Raw genomic sequence first — 25216 nt, 5'->3', positions numbered from 1 at the left:
AACAAAACAAAAAAACCCCAAACAAAAACAACAAAACCCAAACCAAACAAAAAACTAAGGTCAACAAAGAAAGAAAAAAAAAACCAAACACAAAAATTAATGGTTATTTCTGTATACTAACAATCAACAATTAAAAACAGTAGCATTAGGACGCCTAGGTGGCTTGGTTGGGTGTCCGACTTTGGCTCAGGTCATGATCATGCTGTTTGTTGAGTTTGAGCCCCGCATCAGACTCTGTGCTGACAGCTCAGAGCCTGTAGCCTGCTTCTGATTCTGTATCTCCCTCATAAATAAATATTAAAAACAAAAAACAAAGGGGCGCCTGGGTGGCTTAGTCGGTTAAGCGTCCGACTTTCGCTTGGGTCATGATCTCGCGGTTCGTGGGTTCGAGCCCCGCGTCGGGCTCTGTGCTGACTGCCAGCTCGGAGCCTGGAGCCTGTTTCAGTCTGTGACTCCCTCTCTCTCTGACCCTCCCCTGCTCACGCTCTCTCTCTCTCTCCTAGCAATAAATAAAAATAAATAATATAAAAAAAAAAAAAAAACAAACAAAAAACAAAAAACAAAAACAAAACAGTAGCATTTACATGCTTACCATATGTGCCTGGCACTGTTCTAAGTACTTAACAAATACGAATTCATTTAATTCTAAAAGAAAACAAACAAAAAAACCACCAAAAAACCCCCATACCTCTGTAATATAGGTATTTTCTGGACCCATGCAGCCTGGCTCCTAACTCCAACCTCTTAACTACTGTGTTATCTATCGGCTGTAATGACAGGGACTTTAAAAAACACAATTCAAGGGTGAGTTTCAGGCAGCTGTAATTTTTTTAAACTTTTTTTTTTTTTTTAATTTTTATTTTTGAGAGAGAGAGAGACAGAGCGTGAGCGGTGCAGGGGCAGAGGAAGAGGGAGACACAGAATCAGAAGCAGGATCTAGGCTCCAAGCTGTCAGCACAGAGCCTGAAGCGGGGCTTAAACTCACAGAGATCACGGCCTGAGCTGAAGTCGGACGCTTAACTGAACTGAGTCACCCAGGCGGACCTCAGGAAGTCGTAATTTTTAAAAAGGTTCACAGGTAGGCTGATACACACCAAGAGTGAGAACCACTGGTCTGTGCTATAACTTATATTCAATAATAACTTGTAATTTTTCAAATATAAAATGAAATTACAATCCTGAGAGACTATATCTGTAGTTCTTGTTCCTGCTTCATGGAATACTCCTTCTCCAACTCTTTGACAGGCTAACTTTAAAGTCTAATTTAACCTTCAGTTTTAGGCAATCTGTCAGTTCCTCAGGTAGCACTCCCTGACATCTTAGCTCTTCTATTTGGCATTAATGACAGCCCTACCTGTTAATCCTGTCAGTATCTAAGATTTGACGAAATTCCACTGAGGTCAGAGATCATGTTTGTCTAGTTCACTACTGTACTGTCAACATCTAGCATAATTCTTGGCATCGAGCAGACACATAATAAATATATTAATGAACTTTCTACTTTTAAAAGCATTTAAAACATAGATCCATTTATTAAACAATGCGCATTTATGCCCTCAGCTTTATGAAGATGTAGTAATCAAATGTGCTAACAATTTATACATTATACCGATTAAGAAAATGTTTACCTGGAAGTTTAAGCTTTCTACAACAAGAATTACAGTGATGCTTTGCTCTAAAGTTTTTTATTGCATCTTCACCTAGATTTGCTGGGCCAAAAACCATATCACAGGATCTGTGGAATTGGTAGTTTAAAAAAAAAAGGGAAAAAAAGGCAGTTTATGCAAAGAGAAATGTAAAATTTGAAATGATAAAAATATCTTCGTGAAATTATTAAAAACTTATTACCTCTTTTCTTCTGCTTTTATCACAGATGGATCAGTCAAATTTTCACCCACACCTTTACATGTATATATAAAAAAAGATAATTTATATCATATAATTGATATAAACATTGACATTTGCATAATAAAGTTATGAGACCCTTTATAGCATCAATTATTACACATGTTAAGTTATTCAAGAGTATAGTTTTTCTCTCTTGATACTTCATAAGTTATGACCTTAACAATGCACATAGGAAAAACATAGCTCCCACACCAGGAATTAAGAGCTAACTGTCAGAGCTGGTAGACAAGCAGGTGGGCTCCTGATGTCAATTCCTTCTGATGCAACAGGGACAAAGCTGCAAACAAACAGCTTATGTAAACGGTCTACATGACCTCCCTTTTTTCACCTTAGTTATTAGCAAAGAACATTCTGGTACATGAGGGTATAATTTATAGGCCATTTTTAAAGTGTTTTTGATTTTTAAAAATCATACACTAACACATTTATTTATATTCTTGCAAAAGATTCAGATTACATAAAAAGATTGTGACATCTTCCTTTACCTCCATCCCTCCCCAGAGGTGTTAAAAGTGTGGTTAAATATTTTCAGTCTCTCTTATCTATTTATACATATAAAAGAATACCTATTGACCTACTACTCGTCAGATTGGCAAAGATTAAGAATATTCAGTACTAGAGAGTCTGTAGAGAAATGGGCACTAATATATAGTGCTAACTATGGGAAAAGTATCCCAGTAGCTGTTAAAATTGCATTCATCTCTTCTTACTAAGCCAATTGAGAAATCCACTTTATGGAAATTAAAGTAGCAGCACATGAGTATATGTGCTGCAACACTATTTATATTAGCAAAAAAGAAAAAAAAATGGGGGATAAATCATGCTACTCTTTCATACTATAGGTTGTCATGCATGCACCTATTAAAAGCAGTAACCCAGATTTACCAGTAATGACCCAAAAGATGTCTATGATATATTGTTAGGTAGACAAAAGCAAATCTCTCTTACACACACACACACACACACACTAGGTATCATCCCAGCTGGAGGAAAATCACAAACAAAATGATTAAAAATAAGAAAAAAAAAAAACCCTCTATCTGTGTACAGTATTTGTCTTCATCAAAGTTAGAGAAACAATAAAATGGGGGAAACTTTATTTTTTATGTATTTCCATACTATTTGTTTGTGGTAATTGTGTAAAATATTTTTTTAATGAGAAAGAATCCCAAGCAGGCTCTACACTATCAGTGCAGAGCCCATGGGGCTCAAACTCATGAACCGTGAAATCATGACCAGAGGTGAAATCAAGAGTTGGATGCTCAACCGACCTAGTCATCCAGGTGCCTCTTATGTAAAATATTTCTATTAAAAATGGCTCCAGAAACCTATTAATGTAATAATGTGATGTAAAGAATATCACAACTACTTTGTTTACTGAAAATAACTCCCATCTTTTATTTTCATTTATTTTAATAATTTTTATTTATTTTTTAATTTTATTTAATGTTTTTTTATTTATTCCTGAAAGAGACAGCATGAGTAGGGGAGGGTCAGAGAGAGAGAGAGAGAGATACAGAATCTGAAGCAGGCTCCAGGCTCTGAGCTAGCTGTCAGCACAGAGCTCGATGTGGGGCTCGAACCCACGAACCATGAGATCATGACCCGAGCCGAAGTTGGACGCTTAACTGATGGAGCCATCCAGGCTCCCCTTTAATAATTTTTTAAAAGTTTATTTTTGAGAGAGAGTCACAGTGCTAGCAGGGGAGGGGCAAAGAGGGAGGGAGACACAGAATGTGAGGCAGGCTCCAGGATCTGAGCTGTCAGCACAGAGCCCAACGTGGGGCTCGAACTCACAGACGGCAAGATCATGACCTGAGCCAAAGTTGGAGGCTTAACCGACTGAGCCACCTAGGCACCCTTATTTTCATTTATTTTTTAAAAATAAGCTCTACGTTCAACATGGGGCTTGAACTCATGACCATGAGATCAAGAGTTGCATGCCCTATTGACTGAGCCAGCCAGATACCCTAATTACCATCTTTTAAATCAAGAATTCAGACAAAATCTGTTTGGCTTTACCTCATATGCATGTTTGAAGATAATTAAATGATACTATTTAAGAATATACTTTAAGATCCTTTTTACTTAATTGGATTGTCCTCATAATATATATATCAGTTTTTACTTTATATACTATTAAATCATTTATGTAAAACGATGAACTACTGAAAAAAAGGTAGCTTTTTTTACACAGATTTTTTCTTGAGTTTGAATCCATGCCTTTTGCTTTTCAGCAAAATCCTTTACATCTGTGACTATGTATGTAACAAAAAAAAGTCATCAAAGGATAAACATTCTAAATAACCATTCTTAATGTGATTTTGAAATGTAGTCTATGTTGATATTTGAAATTAAGGCTGCTCTTTCAGGAAAAAAATCATGGAAGCTATGATGAGAAAGTACAATTCAGGCAGAGCTGGCAACTTGCTTGGTTTTATTTTCTTCTGATCCTGCAGACAGACAATACTCTACGCAAATGTGCCTTCTCCAAGCCACAATTTCCATTTTTTTCTTTTCCATGTATGACAGATTCTGTCTACAAAAATGGTTATGATCAGTTTTTCCTTCCTTGTAAAGATGCTACTCCACCCACCAAGTGTTAGAATCCATTCCCCACTTCTTGAACTGGGCTGTCCTTATTACCCGCTTTGATCAGCAAAATGTGGAGTAAGAGATCTGGTCCAGTTCTGGACATAATCCTCAGAGTTTCTGCTTTCTCAGAAACTAGCTGCTATGTATAAGTCTAACTACCTGAAACTACCATGCTATGACAAGGGCCACAGCTAAATAGCCATGTGGAGAGATCATTTGGTGAACTGAGGGATTCAGATGTCAGTGAAGAGAAACCTCTGTCATTTGACTCTAGTCAAGCTGTACACACTTGTTCTCCAGCCATCTGAGCCTTCTGAGGGGACAGCAGAGATAAGCCATCCCCACTATGTCCCGTCCAAATTCCTGAACCAAAGAACTGGAAGCAAATAAAATGGGAATTTTAATCCATTAACTATTTAGGTGTTTAGTTCAAACACCAGGAACAAAAGGAACACATACTACTGTTTTAAATAAAACAGTCTTTATAGTTTTAAAAGACTTAGGCTACATACACATCTAAGAGTAGAATAGTGGAATGCATGTGTTTCTGCTCATCAAAACATATGTATTAGGTAAGTAACAATCAAGGTAGCAAGATCTCACTATTCGGGGCCCTAATGGCTATATGCTGTGGCTGCTATTGACTTGCTTTTTTAATAGCTTCTACTGACCTGAGGTTTTACCTATTTATAAGTTAGAAGATTACCATATATCATTCATAACACATGAATAGGTGAGACTCTACTGTACAATTTCACTTTAGCAACACTTTAATAAATTTACCTTGTAAATCAAGTACCAACAGCTCCCCTCTTGTGTATTCATATGTCCAGTGGCTAAAGGCCAGCATGATTTCTTCCAGTGTATTAGTTGGTATAATCTCATCACCATTATTATTGTTGTATTTTCTAAATTCTCCAGTCATACATTCTTCCACAGCAAACCACTGTCCTGCTGAATGGCAATACAGCAGGAAAACTTCAAGGAACCTTATGAAAAACAGTTATAGATGTTACTAGTAGTTTTGTTAACAAAATTCTAATTAAGCTTTAAAATAAGGAAATAATTAAATATTCAGCATTAATAATGAAAGTCAAAAGATAATGCTATCTATATAAAACCGAAAGATCTCAGAAAAATGTCAAGATTTACCTTGGAGAATATGGTATGGATTTGGGTTTCATTTGGTTGAAGGCAAATGTGAGCTTTTGTGCTGCTCTTTGTTGCTGAATTTCCTACAGAACAACAACAACAAAAAATACACAAAAAAAACCCTTGTTGAACACTGAAACTAAGAGTTTTTTGGTTTAACATACTTCAGAAGTGAAAACATGAAGCTCAAATTAAGGTTCTAATGTTACACATTCACTACCACTTACTCTGAGACAGAGATGCAGAACCGTATCTTCCTTATAAATACTTGACCATGTGTTGACCACCTCAGGAAGAAAAGATTTGATAATATAAAGATGACCTGATTTGAGGATATCATGTTCTGACCAGGTGCACTGTACTTTGACAGCTCTCCGTAAACCTCCTCCCATCTCCTCTTTACTTAAAAATTCTATTTTGGCACAGAGACCAAGCTGTGACCAAGAAGACATGCTGTTATTCAGTATACTGGGTGAACTCTCTTCCAAGCGATATACTGTGACAGGCTCACCTGCAAGATGAAGGGACACAATTTAAGGTCAAATTATGATTCTTTAAAATCACAAAGTAGAATGAATAAAAATTGGCAGGTGTCTTGTTAAGTAAGACACAGAAAATGAACTGGACAAAGTTATAATTTTATAAAGGAAGTTTAAGGGCAACAGATGCTCACAAATCAAGAATCTACTAATATTTCTAAATTCATGTATATTAGTAATGATAAATGTTTTTGAAATTATGACCATTTTCAAGAAAAACTTTAAGAAAACTGTTCTACAAATTTTGTGATGTCAATTTATCTATGGTTTCTACAGTAAACAATGGCTTAAGACCCTTTCTTATTTAGAATACACTCTTACTTCTGGATATGCTAGAAATACACACATGACTCCTTCTATTTACACTATACCTGACTCTTGCTAATTAAAATTTATATGAAATTGACACTTAACGTGACCCTTCTTTCTGTTTACCACCCATGTTCTACATAACAGCCAAAAATCACATTATTAACAAAAGGTTTATTTTCTCCTTCATGTCTTGACTTTTTGGATTTACCTCTTGGAGGCACAGGTGTGAATGGAATGCTCTGGGATAATCTCATCAAATTATTTCTTTCCACAGCTGCACAAAATGAGAGAAAAATAATGAAATCCTTTCTAAAAGCCCAAAATATTGTTAGATTTTGTTTTTAATAGTACTGACCTGAGTAATAGTAATTTGTATCCATAACTGGTTTAAATGGAGAGGCGAGACCTAAAATGGCAAATAAACAAATGAAACCCTTTTACAAGTACTAATGTGGCATAAAAATTTTTGCTCATTCTTGTATAATCATCTTAAGTTCCCTTCATACAAGCTCTCTTCACTGAACAGAAAAAACAAGTACTAAAATATACTCATCATGTGCTTGTTCTATTATCCTTTTTCACTGTGCCAGATTAGTTCTAACTGTGCTCTCAGCTACCTGGAAGGGAAAAAGCACGTGACATTTCACACTTTCCTGTCATAAGCTGCATTTTTCCCATACCCTCAAACCCCACTCAAAAAGGAATAGATCTTTTAGTCTTCAACGTTTAGGAGCTGGAGCCTGCAATTAAGTAACCGTTTTAGTGGGCAGACCATAAGAAGATGAGCTTCTGGAATGTGAAACATACCTAAAAGCCCTCCTCCATATTTAAATGTATTTGAGGACTTTACTTTTTTTTTTTTGAGGACTTTTTTTTTTTTTTAAATGTTTTATTTATTTCTAGGAGAGAGAGAGAGAAAGACAGCGTGAGCAGGGGAGGGTCAGAGAGAGAGGGAGTCACAGACTGNTTTATTTCTAGGAGAGAGAGAGAGAAAGACAGCGTGAGCAGGGGAGGGTCAGAGAGAGAGGGAGTCACAGACTGAAACAGGCTCCAGGCTCTGAGCTGGCAGTCAGCACAGAGCCCAACGCGGGGCTCGAACCCACAAACTGCGAGATCATGACCTAAGCGAAAGTCGGACGCTCAACCGACTAAGCCACCCAGGTGCCCCGAGGACTGTACTTTTTAACTGTAATGAGAAGAATGGAGAATCAATTGAATCTGCCATGTGTAAAGTTTACAGAATATAAATGAAAAAGAACTTACTGTCTTGAGAAGGAAATCAGTCAATAGTTTTAATACTATGTAGGAAGTATAAAATATACACATTATATATATATTATAGGACTGTATATACACATGTATATATGATGTATATAACACATCATAGGGCTATAGAGGAGGGGTACTAAATGCCTTCTGCTTGCAGAAAGGTTGAAGGATGTCTCAGAGAAAGAGAAGCGGGCGGGGGGGAAAATAGCCTGGAAGACAGTGGTGTGGTGAGGGTAACATTTGCAAAGACATGGAACTGTAAAGCACATGCTACACCTGAGAAACTCCAAGTTGTTTAGTATGAATAGAAGCAGCAGTTTTCAAAACTAATTTTATACACATAAATATATATCATGTACAACAGATATAAATAAATTTATAATAAACATAAATCAGAATCACCTGTGGGGCTTTTTCACTGGACACCTACCCAGATTTCACTCTGAAATATTCTAATTCTGTAGGTGTGTGTCAGCATAAGGTGATTCTCCATAAGTACTTGGATATGTAACCAGGACTGTAAAGTAATGAGCAAGAGTACAGGCATGCCTGTAGGAGGTAAAGCTACAGAATCAGGGAATATCAAATAGTTAGGAGCCAAATATGCCATGCTAAGAAAGGACATCATTTAACCAATAACAGTGACGAAAACGTAAAGCAGAGGAGAGTCAGTTTGGTGGCAGAATAAAAGACAGACTAGAAGGGAGCTTAAGTGGCACAACTCTAAAAACCTATGGCACAGTAACAACTAAATGTGAACATATATATACCCTACCACCTACAAATTGCACTCCTAGGTATATGCTCAATAAAAAACAAATACATGTTTAACCTAACAATATGAACAAGACTGCTCACAACAGCACTATTCATAGTAATCATACAATGGAAGCTACTGAAATGCCCATCAAATAACAGAATGGATAAATTCAATAAATTCATACAAGGAAATACTACATAGTAATGAGAATGTGCAAACTACCACTATAATCAAAAATATTGATGAATCTCATAAACATATGTTAGAAGGAAAAAGCCAGACAAAAAGTACATACTTTATGATTCCGTTTTTATATTACATAGACAAAACACAGAGACAAAACTATACATGTATTATTCAGGGGCAGAGGTTATAACAAGAGGACACGAGGAGCTGGGATACTGGCAACATTCTGTTTTGTGACCTGGGTGTTTATTACAGGGGCATACTTGCTTAGGGAGAATTCACTGAGAGACTTCTCTCTACTTTTTTGTATACATGTTATATATACTTCAATAAAAGGTTTAAAGAATGATGAAGTGTGAACTGAAAGTGGCAGAACAATGTATAGTGGAAGATGGAGTCTAAAAACGAGGACTCTGTGAGTACAAGGTCAAGGGGGTCAAGGATAATTCCTTCTCAGATTTTCCCTAGCTGACTGAAAGAGTATCATTCACTACAACAGGGTATACAAGGGAAAGAGCAGGCTAGGTCACAGGGATGAAGGGGGCTAGTGTGACATTAAAGATTTATCATTCACATGGTGAGTTCTTGTATTTATGAAACTACTACACTGAAAAGAAACAAGCTGAGGAAAGAATTTTTTACCACCATGGCTCTTTCAAACACAAAGTCTCAAGTTTCTTAGTTCGAATAATGTGGTATTTACTGTAATATAACAGATCATGTATAATCCTCATTTTTTTGCATTAAATCTACCAAACGGACTCACCATTTAACGTTCCTTCTTCAGATGGCCTAAAAAAACACACCAAAAAATATAAGTTGTGACACAATTTTCGTTTTGGCTAACACATAATTTATTTTGTGAAGTTATTATGATTATTTAATAACATTAAAGTAATTCTGAGATCTAGATTCACTTTTGTTTGAATACATGCTATTGCCTGTAAAGCCAATGGCAAATTCATACATGGGTATAAATATATCAATTTATATATACTTTATCAACAACTTGTACCTCCAATTTATGCTTACATGGATATTAATTAGTAGACTGCTGTCAAACTGAAGGTTCAGTAGTAACCAACTTTTCTATTCATGGAGATAAATTTAAACTATACTATACTATACTATACTATACTATACTATACTATAAGAATAGTTTGAAATGACTTTGCAGAATGCTAAAAATACTTCAACAAAATTGATGGGCGAAGAACTGAGAGAATAGCCAATGTCATTTGGTAAAACTCAATTTAAAATGTTGAAAAAAAAATTTTTTCCCCCAATGTTGAACGTATTTATTTATAAGAATACACATCGGTACCAAATAGAAGTTCTATTAATCCTATGGATTCCAGCACAAATTAAAGAGACAGATATAATAGAGAGGAGAATGCAATGAGGATCAGGTAAAATGGGTTAGAGGCTTAGCTCTCCCATCATACAGCTATGGCCTTGCTCAAGACTAAAAAAAGACTCGATTCAGAAAGGACCTTCGAAGTAGAGAACCTCTGCAGTCTCTTTCCAGCTCTTACCTTCTATCTGATCTGATGGTTCCTACTGATTTTCATTTTAACATAAACATTTTATTATAGGAAGTATTTTGACCCTAGCATTATCCCTTTGCTGTTGATAAACTACTCTTTTCTCAGCAGCCAAATAGTGCTGACCAACTCTACCATTCTGGGAACTTCTATGGGTCACCATTCTGTAAGACAATGTTCTCTTGTTAGCTGAGTTAACATCAACTTCAAGTACCTATTCTGCATTAACATCCTATGGTTTTGGTTATAAAAGATAGTATACTCTGAAGAGACGTGATTACAGTTTGATCTTCCAAGTGCCATACAAGGCCCAGAATACCCAAAGAACTTGAACACTGCATACCCATGTGGCACATGGTTTATTTTCTTCTCTTTAGATTCACATACATTTCTGATGCACAGAAAGAAATTGGGAAAACACAGCGGTTCCTAATCAAATAGTCCATATGAGAAAGTAACTCTCCTTTGCTTGTGCTGACAAGCTCACAGTTCAGAGCATGGAGCCTGCTTCAGATTCTGTCTGTCTCTCTTTTCTGCCCCTCCCTCACTCACATTCTGTTTCTCTTTCCTTCAAAAATAAACAAACACACACAAAAAAACCAAGATGACTTTTTCTTTTGTAAACGTCCTTTGGAATCCTAAAATACTAATTCTCAGTCTAGCAATACATAAATCACCTTTGATTCTTATGTTCAATCTGTACTAAAAATTTTTACTTTCTGGGGATGATTACCTGTCAGACTGCCTTTTGTTTCCACTTTCAGTTCTAGATTACCACATCAGCTTTGTAGTGGATCTCCCTGTGTCCAGGCTGTCTAATGTATTTTGTGTATTACTACTCTAAATATCAACGTGTTTTCCAAAAGCAGGTGTGAAGCTTGTTAATTACAAAGATGGGCAAAGAAAGTTAGCCAAGTGCAAAACTAAAGTGTCAAATAAATTTTTTGAATAAATTTATTCCACAAGTTGGAAACAGGACTAAATAAAATTATAATTGTATCATTATAAGGAAGATTTTAGTAGAGTAGTAATTATAGCATCACCATAATGACAGTATAACTATATAAAGTTGTAATTTTAAATGTATATATTAACTCATAATAAATGAGTTCCCCCAATCTCTTCTATGTAAAGACAAGAGACATTAAAATCATCATCACAGATAAAAGAGTGTTTTAAAGATGGCACACAGAACAGAAAAAAAAACATTCAATAACTATGATACTTTTCAGGTTAACAATGAGAAAAGGCTTACTTACATTTCTCTGTTTGATGGTCTATCTTGTAACCAATCCTTTAGTCAAAAACAAACACAAACAAAAATTAAAAGAAAAAATCTCTCTAGATGAAGCATAACTGTTTATTTAACTCTGTTTTGTTTTCTATAGTCAGAAAAATTAATGTGAAGTCCTTGTTTCATACAACTAAACTAAAAAAATAATAAAGGATATAATACAATAAGATCATTCCACAAGGTAGAATAAAGAATTTCATGAGTGCTATTTCCTATAACATAGTTACAGTCTGGCTCTATTTCTGATGACAATTTTATATTCTTAAATTATATATTTGTTTCTATAACTCTAAATAATTATGTGTTCATTGTCAAAAGAAAAACATAACAAAGTAGAAAAAGTAAAGTTAAAACCATGCACACTGTAAACAAATCACTAAAAACATCTAGGCATATCTCATTGAAGTCTTTTTCTGTGTATGTGCATTTGTTTTTATTCTGTATTTTTTTCCATCTAATTATATAACTCTATAATTACATTCTGATTCAGTTTAGTAATTCTCTGTTCAGCTGTGCCTAATCTATATTATTATAACCACCACCGAGTTATTTTTTATTCTAGATTTTTATCTAAATTTCCAGGACTTTTTGAGTAGTATCTTTTCTTTTTGTCTTATTTGTAATACCTTCTCTTTTATAGTTTTAATCACTTTAATCATAATATTTTATAATTTATAACCAATAATTCTATCTCTAGTTAATAGAGGTTTGTGTAACTTGAATCCCACAAGTTCTGTAATTTGGCATTGTCAGATCATCTTCAATGGAACTTACTTTTGTGGCAAAATTGTGCAGCTTAGTTTCAGGGTGGGTCTTTCTAAAAAGGATGAGTTGTTACTGTGAAACTCTGTTCACTATTCCCCTTTCCTCATTGAAATAGTGTTTTTAATAACATGACTTTCCATAATATAATTTATCTCCTTATACCAGAATGTAAGTTAAAATGTTCTTGATGATCCAGGATAATTATGAATACTGATTTCTATACTTGACTATAAAGGAGCAATTTTTCTACTCCCAGCTATTTGTCTTGATGCCGGAGTATGCTTTTAAAGAGTGTTTATAAATCAAATATTACCTCAACTGGCTGGGAATGACTTCATACAACTAGTTTCAATACAGAGATTTCTGCCTTTCTTTTGAATAAATTTTTTCTTTAAAATTTCCTATTATGCAGATAGTAATCTCTCTGACATTGACCATAGCAACGCTTTTTTGCTAGGAGTGTGGCAAGGGAAAATAAAAGCAAAAATAAACTATTGGGACTTTATCAAAATGTTTCTGCACAGTGAAGGAAACAATCAACAAAACTAAAAGGCAACCTACAGAAGAACATATTTGCAAAAAACATATCTGGTAAAGGGTTAGCATCCAAAATATATAAAGAACTTATACAATTCACTACCCAAACAACAAATAATCCAATTAAAAAATGGGCAGAAGACATGAACTGATTGCAGACATCCAGATGGCAAACAGACACATGAAAAGAGGCTCAACATCACTCACCATCAGGGAAATACATATCAAACCTACAATGAGATAGCACCTCACATCTATAAGAATGGTCAAAATCAAAAACATAAGAAATAACAAGTGTTGGTGAAGATGTGGAGAAAAAAGAATCCTCCTGCACTACTCGTGGGAATGCAAAATGGTACAGCCACTGTGGAAAACAGTCTGGAGGTTCTTCAAAAAGTTAAAAACAACTACCTATGATGCAGTAATTGCACTATTAGGTATCTACCCCAAAATACAAAAACATTAATTCAAAGGAATGCATGCACTTCTGTGTTTACTGCAGCATTATATGTAATAGTTGAACACTGGAAGGATAGTGTCCAGTGATAGATGAAGACAGTGTGTATGTATGTACGTATGTATGTATACACACACACACACACACACACACACACACACACACACACAGGAATATTATTCAGCCATAAAAAAGAATAAAACCTTGCAATCTGTAACATCATGGATGGAACGAAAATGTATGCTAAGTGAAGTAAGTCAGAGAAAGACAAATACATGTAATTTCACTCATATGTGGAACAAAACAAATGAGCAAATGAAAAACAAAACAAAACAAAGAGAGACACAAACCAAGAAACAGATTCACCTACAGAGAACAAACTGATGGTTGGTTACCTGAGGGAAGGTGGTGGGAGGATAGAGTAACTAGGGGATGGGGATTAAAGACTACATTTATCATGATGAAAAACATTACATGATTAAAAAAAATAACTCACACACCCACACACACACATTCCTAACTATTCACACTACAGGAAGAAACTTTTTTCAAAGAATAAATTGCTAATTTATTCTAAGAATAAATGGACTACTGTCAGTTTTTTAATGTAAAATTTTTTGAAAGCTAAACGCAACCTCAAAATATCACCATCTTTTAGTTCTTCTTTAATAAATGAGTATTTTAAAATATGCATTTATTAACTGAAATGTACAAACCGGTAGTAAAGCTGCTTTGGAATCTACTTCATGAGTTTCTTCAGTAGATGGCCTTCTATTGCTACTTTCCACTTAAAGAAAATTTAAAAAAGTAAGTTATACAACTAAAATATTTTGATACCAACTAGCCAAACACAAGTGTTTCAACATGCAGTGTAACTTTCATAAGAGAATTTATCCTCTCCCTAACACTGCTAGGGAGTAACATTAATAGTTACATGAGGCCTACAGGTATCTTGGCAGAACATCAAAATTATTCAGTTTTATTTTTGTAAAAAGGCAGTAAGAAATAAGAGCCTGAAGGAAAAAGTCTTAGTCTTCCTTATTTCCAAATTTCTTGTGTATCCTACCATGGAATTTTTTGTGTATGTGTGTACATAACCACTATTTTTTTTAACCATACATGGTAAGTAATATATATTACATATAATATAATTGGGGGGTTTTGCTGTTGGTTTAACTTTAAGCTCAGAGAGCTTTCCATATCAGTACACAGAAAATTTCTTTATTCTATTTTCATGCTACATGGAACTTCATACTATGGCCATACAATAATTATACAGAATAACCACCAAACTCCTACTGATAGACATTTGGTATGATTTCAATCTCTTGCCATTCTAACATTGTAATTAATCATCTTATACATATTAATAGTCTTATACATATACTGATTTACAATAATGGAAAAAATAATTCATCTTTCCTCCTATGACTTAGAATGGCATCTGTGCCATATCTTGTTATTTTATCCTAAATAAATTTTAGAATTAAGCCTATATTTAGAAAGTCAGGATATTAAATTATTTTTTAAATTTATTTTTTTTAATGTTTATTCATTCTTTGAGAGACAAAGCACTAGTAGGGGAGGGACAGAGAGAGAGGGAGACACAGAATCTGAAGCAGGCTCCAAGCTGTCAACACAAAGCTCGATGTGGGGCTCAAATTCATGAACCATGAGATGATCTGAGCCAAAGTTAGATGCTTAACCAACTGAACCACCCAGGTGCCCAAGGATGTTAAATTCTAAAGTTAACTTACAATTCACAACTTTATGACACAGTAAAGAAAAACCTCAAAATGAATGAATGGTGATGGGAGATCTTAGAATAAAATTTGTATTCCAAGTGTAGAGGGCAAAAAGACCAGACTGAAGTACATTAGAAACGTCTGGGCAAAACTTTTTGCAGATGATGAAACTGACAGCATTATGTATCTGAATATCTTGAAGAAATGTGGTCCAACAGCAGAGAATCTACTGTTGATCTAGTCAAAATTATAACTATATAGTGGAAAAGAGTAAATGTGTGTGCATGTGCATGCGTGTGTTTGTGTCTTCTGGAAACAGAAGGAGGAAGAGGAAGAGTTTGATCCTTGTCTTCTTTAGTGGGAGGTCAATAATTATGTTTAAAACTGAAATATGAGGATGCAAAATTAGAAGCATGTTAACTTTAGAAACAACATCCATGTTACTGAAAATAATGTTGTTTTTTTTTCCTTCCCTACTAACCCTTCTACCACATCTTTTTCTTGTTTTATTTTTTCAGTGAGAATATTAAATAGGGGTGCCTGGGGGGCTCAGTCGGTTAGGTGTCTGACTTTGGCTCAGGTCATGATCTGATGGTTGGTGAGTTCAAGTCCTGCACTGGACTCTGTGCTAACAGCTTGGAGCCTGGAGTCGGCTTCGGATTCTGTGGCTCCCTCTCTCTCTCTGACCCTTGCCTGCTCAGGTTCTGTCTCTTTCTCTCTCAAAAAAAAAAAACCAAAAACAAACCAAAACCAAACAACCAAACAACAACAACAACAAAAAAGCCACACATGGAAAAAAAAACAAAAAAAGAATATGAAAGAGAAATGGCAACAGCCAGAATCCTTGCTTTGGTTCCCCATCTGGCTTTCAATGTATCATGAAGTAGAATATCTGTGATAACTTTTGGTAGAAAACTCTTTATCCAGATTAAGAAAACTCCATTCTAACTTTACTAAGAGTTTTAATCATGAATGGATATTGAATTTCATCAAATGCCTTTTCTGTAGCTACTGAGATGATCAAATGATTTTTCTCCTCTAATCTGTTACTATCATGCATTTTATATATATATATATTTTTGTTTGTTTGTTTAAAGTAAGCTCTACAGCCAACGTGGGCTTGAACTCACAACCCAGAGGTCAAGAGTTGCATGGTCTAGAGGCGCCTGGGTGGCTCAGTCAGTTAAGCGTCCAACTTTGGCTCAGGTCACGATACCACGGTTCGTGGATATGAGACCCATGTCAGGCTCTGTGCTGACAGCTAACTCAGAGCCTGGAGCCTGCTTCAGACTGTGTATCTCCCTCTTTCTCTGCTCCTCCCCTGATCACACTGTCTCTTTCTGTCTCTCAAAAATAAATAGTTTAAAAAAAAAAAGAGTCGCATGCTCTACCGAGCCAGCCAGAGGCCCCTCATCGATTACATTTTTGATATTAATATTTAACCAACTTGCACTCTTGGAATATGTCCAACTTGATACTGCTGTATACCAGAGAGAATTAAAGGGGAAATGATGGTGAAGGTGAAGGGGAAATGAAGGTTAAGTGATGTTTTTCTTAAGGAACCATATAAAGGTTACATGGGAAGGAAAGACTACTATCACATACGATGTGTAAATGTGAAACTCTAGAACATAAATAAAAATAACAGTAGTTACATGTGAGGCTGGAATGAGAGGGAGACTTATTTTCAAAATGTTTGTGTGTGTATTTAATTTTGAATTAAGTAAATGTATTAGCTATTAAAAGTTTTTTAAGTTTATTATTTATTTTGAGAGAGAGGTGAGTGGGGGAGGGGCAGAGAGAGAGAATCCCAAGCAGGCTCCCCACTGCCAGCATGGAGTCTGATGTGGGGCTCACACTCATGAACCTAGAGATCATAACCTGAGCTGAAACTAAGAGTCAGACACTTACCCAGTAGACCCACCCAGACACCCCTGTATTAGCTATTTTTTTTTTTTGATGTTTTTATTTATTTTAGAGAGAGAGCGTGTAAGCTTGGGAGGGGCAGAGAGAGAGGGGGACACAGATACAAAGCAAGCTTCAGGCTCCGAGCTGTCCACACAGAGCCCGACATGGGGCTCAAACTCGTGAGCCACAAGAACGTGACCTGAGCCAAAGTCAGACGCTCAACTGACTGATTGTATTAGCTATTTTAAAAGTTAAATTAGAAAAATATGTTTACTGACACTACCAATTAAAATAGATTTATAAAAAGTAAGTCTTTATATTTCATCTTTAGGACTAAACAATTTGTAAAAAAAATATCAGAATTCTAGGATTATGTGTTTTATTCGAGAGTGTAGCAACAATGATGGACCAGAATCATCATTTTCTGACTCTCAAAACATTCACTGCTCAGGTGTGTGACATACGTAATAATACATTTAAAGCTTAACTGAGTATGTCTGGTAGCATAATTCACATAGTCAAAGACCTTACCTTGTTCTGAAGGAAGAGGAATAGAAGTTTTGCGACATTCAGTAAATCCAGCATGAGAACTCACATGTTCCAAAGTGTTTTCAGGAATATCATTCTGCATATTATACATATACATAATTTTAAAACAATCAAACTGAATTTCAAATAAATCTTCTAAGTAGTATAAGAGATTCTGAATCTATTTAGCTCAATATACTTCAACCTACCTGGTCACTAAAGGGTATATTACAAGTTACAGTTAATTTTCTTCAATGACATTCTTGAAAAACTGCATCAAAATATCCTACTTGCTTATTGTTCATAAATCCATCTAAACGGATCCTTTTCCACAGTAATACAATTTCATTTAAAAATTGAGGGAAAAATATTTAAAAACTGTGTGTAAAATAATAAAATATTTATCAGTTCACCCAAAAAAGAAAAAGCTATTTTACACTAATATTGACAGATTACAACAATTTGGAGAGTAGAAGAGTGGGTTTTTTTGGGGGGGTGGGGGAAGGGGTGCCCTGGGTGGCTTTCTTATTGGTTTTATTAGTTGTTTATATAACCAAAGATCTATCTGTTCATTATTTGTCACATTTCAATTTTTTCCAAATTTGTTTTGAGTTATCTATGATTTCCATTTTTGGTGCTTAAATCTTTTCTCATCCTTCTTTTAATATCATCTCTTCCACATATGTTTAAAAAGTCCTTCTAGTTTTACTAACTTGATATTTTTATTTTCTTAAGTTCATGAACTGAGCTTTAACATTTTAAGCAGAATTCATCTGAGCTTATGAAGTGACAGGAGAACATAAACAGGCTTTTTCAAATTTCTACTCAATTATCCAACTTGTATTTACTGAAAGGCATTTCCCTTATCATCAATTTCTAATCCAACTCTTATTAAATTCTTATTTGTAAAGAAGTTATTTTGTAGTCACCAAAATGTTTAGCTAAATATTCATGTTTCCAATGTTCTACCTGTATAATATTTTATAGTATAATACTCCCTCTTTTTCTTCTTTTTACCTATATATTTTCCCATATGAAGTAACAAACTGCATTAATGTGGGGACAAACAATTCACATTGTTTTCTCTTTTCAACTATAAACAGTTCACACTATTATGGAACTTTAAGATTCTTCCAAACCTCTACCACCTCTCAGAAAGAATGAATTTAAAAATGTTACTACCACAATAAACTACTAGTTTCATTAAAAAATTTATATCTCAAGAAAACTAAGTTTTTCTACCTTTGATGCTCTGCACTCTTCATATACAGCTGATTTACACAGTCAAGTGAGAGGGCTACCATTTTTTCTGTAGTCACAGAGCAACTTCAATTTCCTTTCTGATTTTAGTTGTTTCTTTTGGAACCAGTTCTAGCTATTTCTTGTTTTATTTAAGTATTTTCCATCTATGACACAAATTCTAGTGTAGGATAGATAGTGCGCTTCAAGGTATTTGTAAAACTCCATATATCTTAACAGATAAAATTTTGTATATGTGCATTTTTCTGGGAAAAGGGTCTGCAGTTTTCATTTGATTTTCAAAGGGGTATATAACCCACAAATGTTCAGGAACTCAAAGCCTCAGACTATCATTTTTACATTTTGCGTTCTTTTCCTCCAAGTGAATTACTCAAAATTGTTTAATCCAAAACACAGCCAAACAAACTTGTAATTTCTTCTCACTTTTACCAGTAAGTTACCTGCTCACTTCAAAATTTTCTGTATACTCTTGCTTTAAGTTCATTGTTAAAAGGCAAAATCTGTGGGGAACCCTTGCCAGGTATTGTTTCCCATTAAAAAATATCCATTTATCCTAAATGACTTCCTATGTATATCAAGTGCTTCTTTATAGCAAAATAATGCCACCAGAATGTGCTGATACAATTGTCTTCAACTGCCATTGTGACACTTTATAAAGACATTTTAAAAGTTCAATGAAATACATCTTAGTCGATGACAGCCTAAGTCAAAGGTAATTGTTACTTAGGATTGAGAGAAGCAGAGATACTAAAAAAATATTTAGGGAGCAAAACGAGTTAGACTTGGCTGTTGATTGGAAGATAGATAGAAGAGTGTGGTTTTGCTCTGATAAACTAAAATGCATATGTTACTGATAGAGGCAGGAAATATAGGAGAACAAACACGTCTGCTGAGCAAGAAGATGATGATGAATTTGAGGTTCTTACAGCTGAGTGTGACAACTATACAAGTTCCAACTAGTTAGCAGCTCTAACCTTTTACTAAGGTGTCATGTCAGTGCTCTAGTCAAAATCTCTCCAAAGATTTACCTCCCCTATCCCTTCCCAGCCTTTAGTTTCCTGGCTAAAATCCAAACGCAGACATGGCTACAAGAAATTCATGCTATTTTCAATTTTATAGCTGAGAAATCATATTCTTGGTTTCCTCTGACTCCTTAATCACTTTACACAATGGTTACTCTAAACCTTCTCTTTCTCATGGACTCTATCAAAGTTTCCATTAGCCTTACTGGAAAAACAAATGCCTTAAAAGATTCAACAAACTCCCCAGATTACTTTCTTATTCCCTTTAAGTTTAAAAAAAAATTGTGTGATTTATATACAATGAGGCACACAGATTCTTAAAGGGTAAGTTAGAAAAGAGTTTAGCATTCTTTCCAACTCAAAATATCTGTGTGACAATTCTCTGTTATCAGTCAGTCCTCCCATCTGAAAAAAGTTATACATTTTATCAAGATTATCATCTAAGAGATCAATTTCGCTCTATCTAGGTCTTTTTTAAAATTATAATTCTCAGTCAGTTCTTCCTCCCTATAAGAAATTCAAAGATAAAACAAGAGATCCAACTTAAAAAAAACATTGATTTCCCTACTGGTTCCTTTCCCTCACATTAAGATTCCATCATTATGGGTATTTATGAAAGCAACAGTTAAGAAATAACTTTTCACTCACAGTTCTATACATTTAAACATTTATTCAACAAATATTTATTGACTATCTTACACCTGGACGTAATAGTGTAGTTAGGCATATTCAGCTTTTTACTCATTGGCTAGGTTTCCTGACAGACATGATTATGTTCTAATAAACTTTTGGGCCTGGGAAAGAGTTTAGCTCTGTATTTAGTCAAAGGGAAATGCATATGGAAAAGCAATTTAAAGAAGAGAAATGATAAATTGGTGTTTTTATGTTCATTAATAAACAAGTGCAAACTATTTGTGTATTTTTCATATTCAATTGTTCCTTCTTTTTAAATGATGTATGGTTCAAGTATCTGGGACCATCATGTTGATGATAGTTTCTGCTAAAACTGCGTTTTTATTGAAATGATTAATTCTATTTTGAACTAAATCCCCAAACAGCAAAATAAAATTGAATGGTGCCATTGTAAAGATTTACTTACAGATAACATTTCTTTTATTTTGTTTGATGTTTCTTTGAACTTCTGTAAATAATCTATGCTATCTCTGTGTCCTTAAAGAGAAAAAAAAGAGTATAAAAAACATTTATTTTTTATCTAAATAATGTCATTGCTTAAAGTCTATATAAAACAAGTGATTCATGCTGCTTTCCAAGTAGTTTTGATGGCTCTAAAGTTTTCTGTAGATCTTTTTTGATAATTACTAAAAATATCTGTCAAGAAGTTGGAGAAGATGAGTTCAGTTTATAGCAATAGCAAAAGCCAAAGGCCTTCTAAAAGAATCCAACATGTGACATGAACTGCTTGAAATTTAAAAAGAAAGAAGCAATCATTTTTACTATTAATCAATATAAATCAATTGGGGTGCTTGGGTGGTTCAGTCAGTTAAGCATCCTACTCTTGGTTTCAACTCAGGTCACATGATCTCATGGTTCATGAGTTTGAGCCCCAATCGGGCTCTGCGCTAATAGCATAGAGCCTGCCTGGGATTCTCACTCTCCCTCTCTCTGCCCCTTCTCCACTCTCTCTCTCAAAGTAAATAAACAAAAAAGTTTAAAAAACAAATATAAAATTACAAGTATGTTACACATATATACCCATACTATATACATACAGAAATCATATATAAATATATAGTATCTATACATATCCATCCCAGTGGCAATATACTAACATAGTAAAAATGTTATATTTTTATAAAAAATGTTATATGTTTTTACAAAATACATTGGGATAGATTTTATGTAGGTAGAGTTGTCTCTATAAATCCACAGTGAACTGTACACAGCCTAGCAGTAGAGGTAAGTATGCTCAGTACCTAGATAACTTACAGGATTGGCTTCCATGTGGAGATTTTACATGGACATATCATATTCTTTGACCAATCTCAATACATGTTCCACGACTAGGTAAATTTCTAAGCTGGGAAGGCTCAAACAAGTGTTAAGACAAGGTTAGGAAAAATCCAAACCTGAAGAGACAGAGGGCATTACTCATGCCTCAGAACACTCTGGTCATGTCCACAAACAACCCAAGTTATTTTTTAAGAACTTGTTTTTAAACACTTTAATAATCTAACAGGAAGACTGTTAGAACACTATACTCTCCCAAATACTAGGGAACTAGCTAGCTCTATGAGGTGTTCCCTCTTCACCTTTTCCTTCCATATGATGCATTATCAACATTTAATATGCTTAGGTCTCCCCATCATTAAAAATAAAACAAGTAAGGGGCGGCTGGGTGGCTCAGTCAGTCGGTTGAACGTCCGACTTCAGCTCAGGTCATGATCTCACGGTTTGTGGGTTTGAGCCCCACACTGGGCTCTGTGCTGACAGCTCAGAGCTTGGGGCTTGCTTCAGATTCTGTGTCTCCCATTCTCTTTGTTCTTCCCCCACTTGCACTCCATCTCTTTCTCTCTCAAAAATAAATATTAAAAATAATTATAAATAAATAAAACAAATAAAAAACCTTACATGCAAACCACATTAGTTATTTCTTTCTTTTTACCTTTATAGTAAGCATTTTTTTAAAAAAAATCTTATTTTCTAAAGTTTATTTTTTGAAGAAGAGAGACACAGAGTATGAGCAGGGGGAGAGGCAGAGAGGGAGACACAGAATCTGAAGCAGGCTCCAGGCTTTGAGCTGTCAACAGAGAGCCTGATGTGGGGGCTCAAACCCACAAGCTGTGAGATCATGACCTAAGCTAAAGTCGGATGCTCAACCAACTGAGCCATCCAGGTGCCCTGCCTTTACAGTAAGCTTTCTAATTGCCCATCCCCTCTCCAGTCTCCCTCTTTACATTTCCTCCCCTCGTTTGGACTTTATTGAAATAAATAATTTGGCTTCTGCCTCAACCACTTCACTGAAACAGATTTCACAAAGGTCATTAATTTGTTATTACTGCCAAAATAAATATATTTTCAGTCCTTATTTTACTTTAGCTATTTGAAGCGTAAGAATGAATCATTTCTGCAAATCAGAGAACTCTAGATGCTGGCGAGGATGTGGAGAAACGGGCACCCTCCTACACTGTTGGTGGGAATGTAAACTGGTGCAGCCCCTCTGGAAAACAGTGTGGAGGTTCCTCAGGAAACTAACAATAGAACTCCCCTATGACCCAGCAATAGCACTGCTAGGAATTTACCCAAGGGATACAGAAATGCTGAGGCATAGGAGCACATGTACCCCAATGTTCATAGCAGCACTCTCCACAATAGCTAAAACATGGAAAGAGCCTAAGTGTCCATCAACAGATGAATGGATCAAGAAGATGTGGTTAATCTATACCATGGAATACTCCATGGCAATGAGAAAGAATGAAATCTGGCCATGTGTAGCAACATGGATGGACCTTGAGGGTGTTATGCTGAGCGAAATAAGTCAGGCAGAGAAGGACAAATACCATATGTTTGCACGTATAGGAGGATTAGGAGGAACTTGATGGAGGAACAAGGGGGAGAAGAAGGGCGGAAATGGTGGGGGAAAGGGAGAGAGGCAAACCATGAGAGACTCTTGAATGCTGACAAAAACTGAGGACTGATGGATGTGGGGGGGTGGGGGGATGGGCATGGAGGAGGGCACTTATGGGGATGAGCAGTGAGTGTTATGTGGAAACTAATTTGACAATAAACTATTTGTAAAAAAAAAAAAAAAAAAGAATGAATCATTTCTTTCTGAAATGCTTTTCTCTCTGGGTATACAAATGGGTTAACCATAAATCCTCCACTTTCCAAGTCAAGTCCTGGTTTTCCCTATTGCCCTAAAGTAATTATTACTGTACCCGGTCACTCTCAAAAAGTGTACTGGTAGGGCTGAAAAATTATACAGTCACCTATTTATAAGACACTGATCTTTTCCAGCTATTTCTATCTAGCCTCCTCTGTACCTTTCTTTTATTCCCCAAATACTTAACATTTATGAATCACTCAGGTTCTGTCAACTAGTTAACTGAATTCAACAGAAGATTCTCAAATTCAAAAGAGCCCAAGTAAGTTTTACATAGGATTGTTATTATAGTAAATTCACCAAAGAAGTTATGTGCCAATAGAACTATTACAGTTTGATTCAATCTATTTCCTGCATTGATTCCTTTTAAAAATTTTGGAACTATATTCTATGAAAAGTAGTCTACTTATCACATAAGTGTATAGTTTTATTAATTAGCTATTTATTTTTTAAGAATTTATAATTTTTTAAATGTTTATTTATTTTTGAGACAGACAGAGCATGTGCAGGGGAAGGGCAGAGAGGGAGACACAGATTCTAAAGCAGGCTCCAGTCTCAGAGGTGTCAGCACAGACCCCGAAGTGGGTTTGAACTCACGAACCGTGAGATCATGACCTGAGCTGAAGTCAGAGGCCCAACCAGCTGAGCCACCCAGGCACCCCAGGTGATAATTATAATTAAAAAATAAATAATATTTATATACAAATGTTGGTTTGCCAAACTTACCTACAAATGCTCCAAATTCTACATTATCTCCTTCTGCAGCTTTAGAGCAAATAGTTTCTTGATCTTTGGTTACAGTTTCTGAGGGGCTTTTACAACTTGGCTGGGAAGGTGTACTAACAAAAAATTTGGTTGGTGGGGATGACAAATGTGGTATGCTATTAGATGAACTTCCTAATTTTTGATTTTTACTGAACATTTTTAACATTTCTACCCCATGTGGTCTCTGTCGCAGCTCTGGAGGAGAAATAGCACTTGGGAATAAGGCACCACAAGAGGAACCAGCCTCTGGGAAACTGAATTCTTTTCTCTGGGGTATTACAGGTAAATCCTGACCAAATATGTTACATTGGGGATCTTTTTCATCTTTCATAAAAATATTACAAAGAAAAGGATTAGTACTTTCAAGACCACCTTGAGGAAGAGAAGAGCTAAGCGTATTTACAACACTATGCTTTTTCCATACAGAAGGTCTTACAGGACCATCGTCAATAAGGTTTTGAGCCAAATGTTTGGAAATACTCAGTTCTCGCGTGATTTCATTGTGAACTTTGCTAGCTTCCGAAGCTTTTTGGGCAGTGAGTGTTTTTAATGTATCTACAGTCAGGGCTGAAAGATCTTGCAAATGGCCAATTTGAGAATCTAATGACTGCAATGATCTTTTTATATAGTTGACACGATCTCCAACTTCTTTAATTTGAATGCACATCTGCTCCACCCTGTAGGGGAAACAAAGGCTTTTTATAAATGTTAAAAATTAATGTTTTAAAGATTCTCTTTATAATCTCAATAAATGACAATGGTAAAAAGAAATTTTACATGTGCTCACACAGGTAAGATATAAAATAAAATATGATTATTTATTTATAAA

At 35.2% G+C, this 25216-nt stretch overlaps 1 protein-coding gene across 3 annotated transcripts in view; it reads right to left on the bottom strand.

Annotated features, from left to right (window-relative positions):
* TRPM7 (transient receptor potential cation channel subfamily M member 7) overlaps nt 1–25216 on the bottom strand; it is a 126813-nt gene that overhangs the window by 7196 nt on the left and 94401 nt on the right. The window contains exons 26-38 of one of the 3 annotated variants that reach the window (XM_039237105.1): nt 24349–25064; nt 20881–20951; nt 17503–17596; nt 14035–14105; nt 11525–11559; nt 9488–9513; nt 6862–6912; nt 6715–6780; nt 5883–6166; nt 5656–5738; nt 5287–5492; nt 1849–1900; nt 1629–1735 (exon numbers count right to left, since the gene is read on the bottom strand). In XM_039237105.1, coding sequence (XP_039093036.1) covers nt 1629–1735; nt 1849–1900; nt 5287–5492; nt 5656–5738; nt 5883–6166; nt 6715–6780; nt 6862–6912; nt 9488–9513; nt 11525–11559; nt 14035–14105; nt 17503–17596; nt 20881–20951; nt 24349–25064 — 1862 coding nt within the window. Of the gene's footprint in view, nt 1–1628; nt 1736–1848; nt 1901–5286; nt 5493–5655; nt 5739–5882; nt 6167–6714; nt 6781–6861; nt 6913–9487; nt 9514–11524; nt 11560–14034; nt 14106–17502; nt 17597–20880; nt 20952–24348; nt 25065–25216 lie in introns of those variants that run through there. The other 2 variants (XM_039237106.1, XM_039237107.1) reach the window with 2 other exon arrangements.

This window comes from Hyaena hyaena, unplaced genomic scaffold, assembly GCF_003009895.1.
Source record: "Hyaena hyaena isolate Hyena2069 unplaced genomic scaffold, ASM300989v1 scaffold_120, whole genome shotgun sequence".
NCBI classification, from domain to species: Eukaryota; Metazoa; Chordata; class Mammalia; order Carnivora; family Hyaenidae; genus Hyaena; species Hyaena hyaena.
The sequence above is the reverse complement of the archived record's forward strand: the minus strand, read 5'-3'. Positions and strand labels throughout refer to the sequence as shown.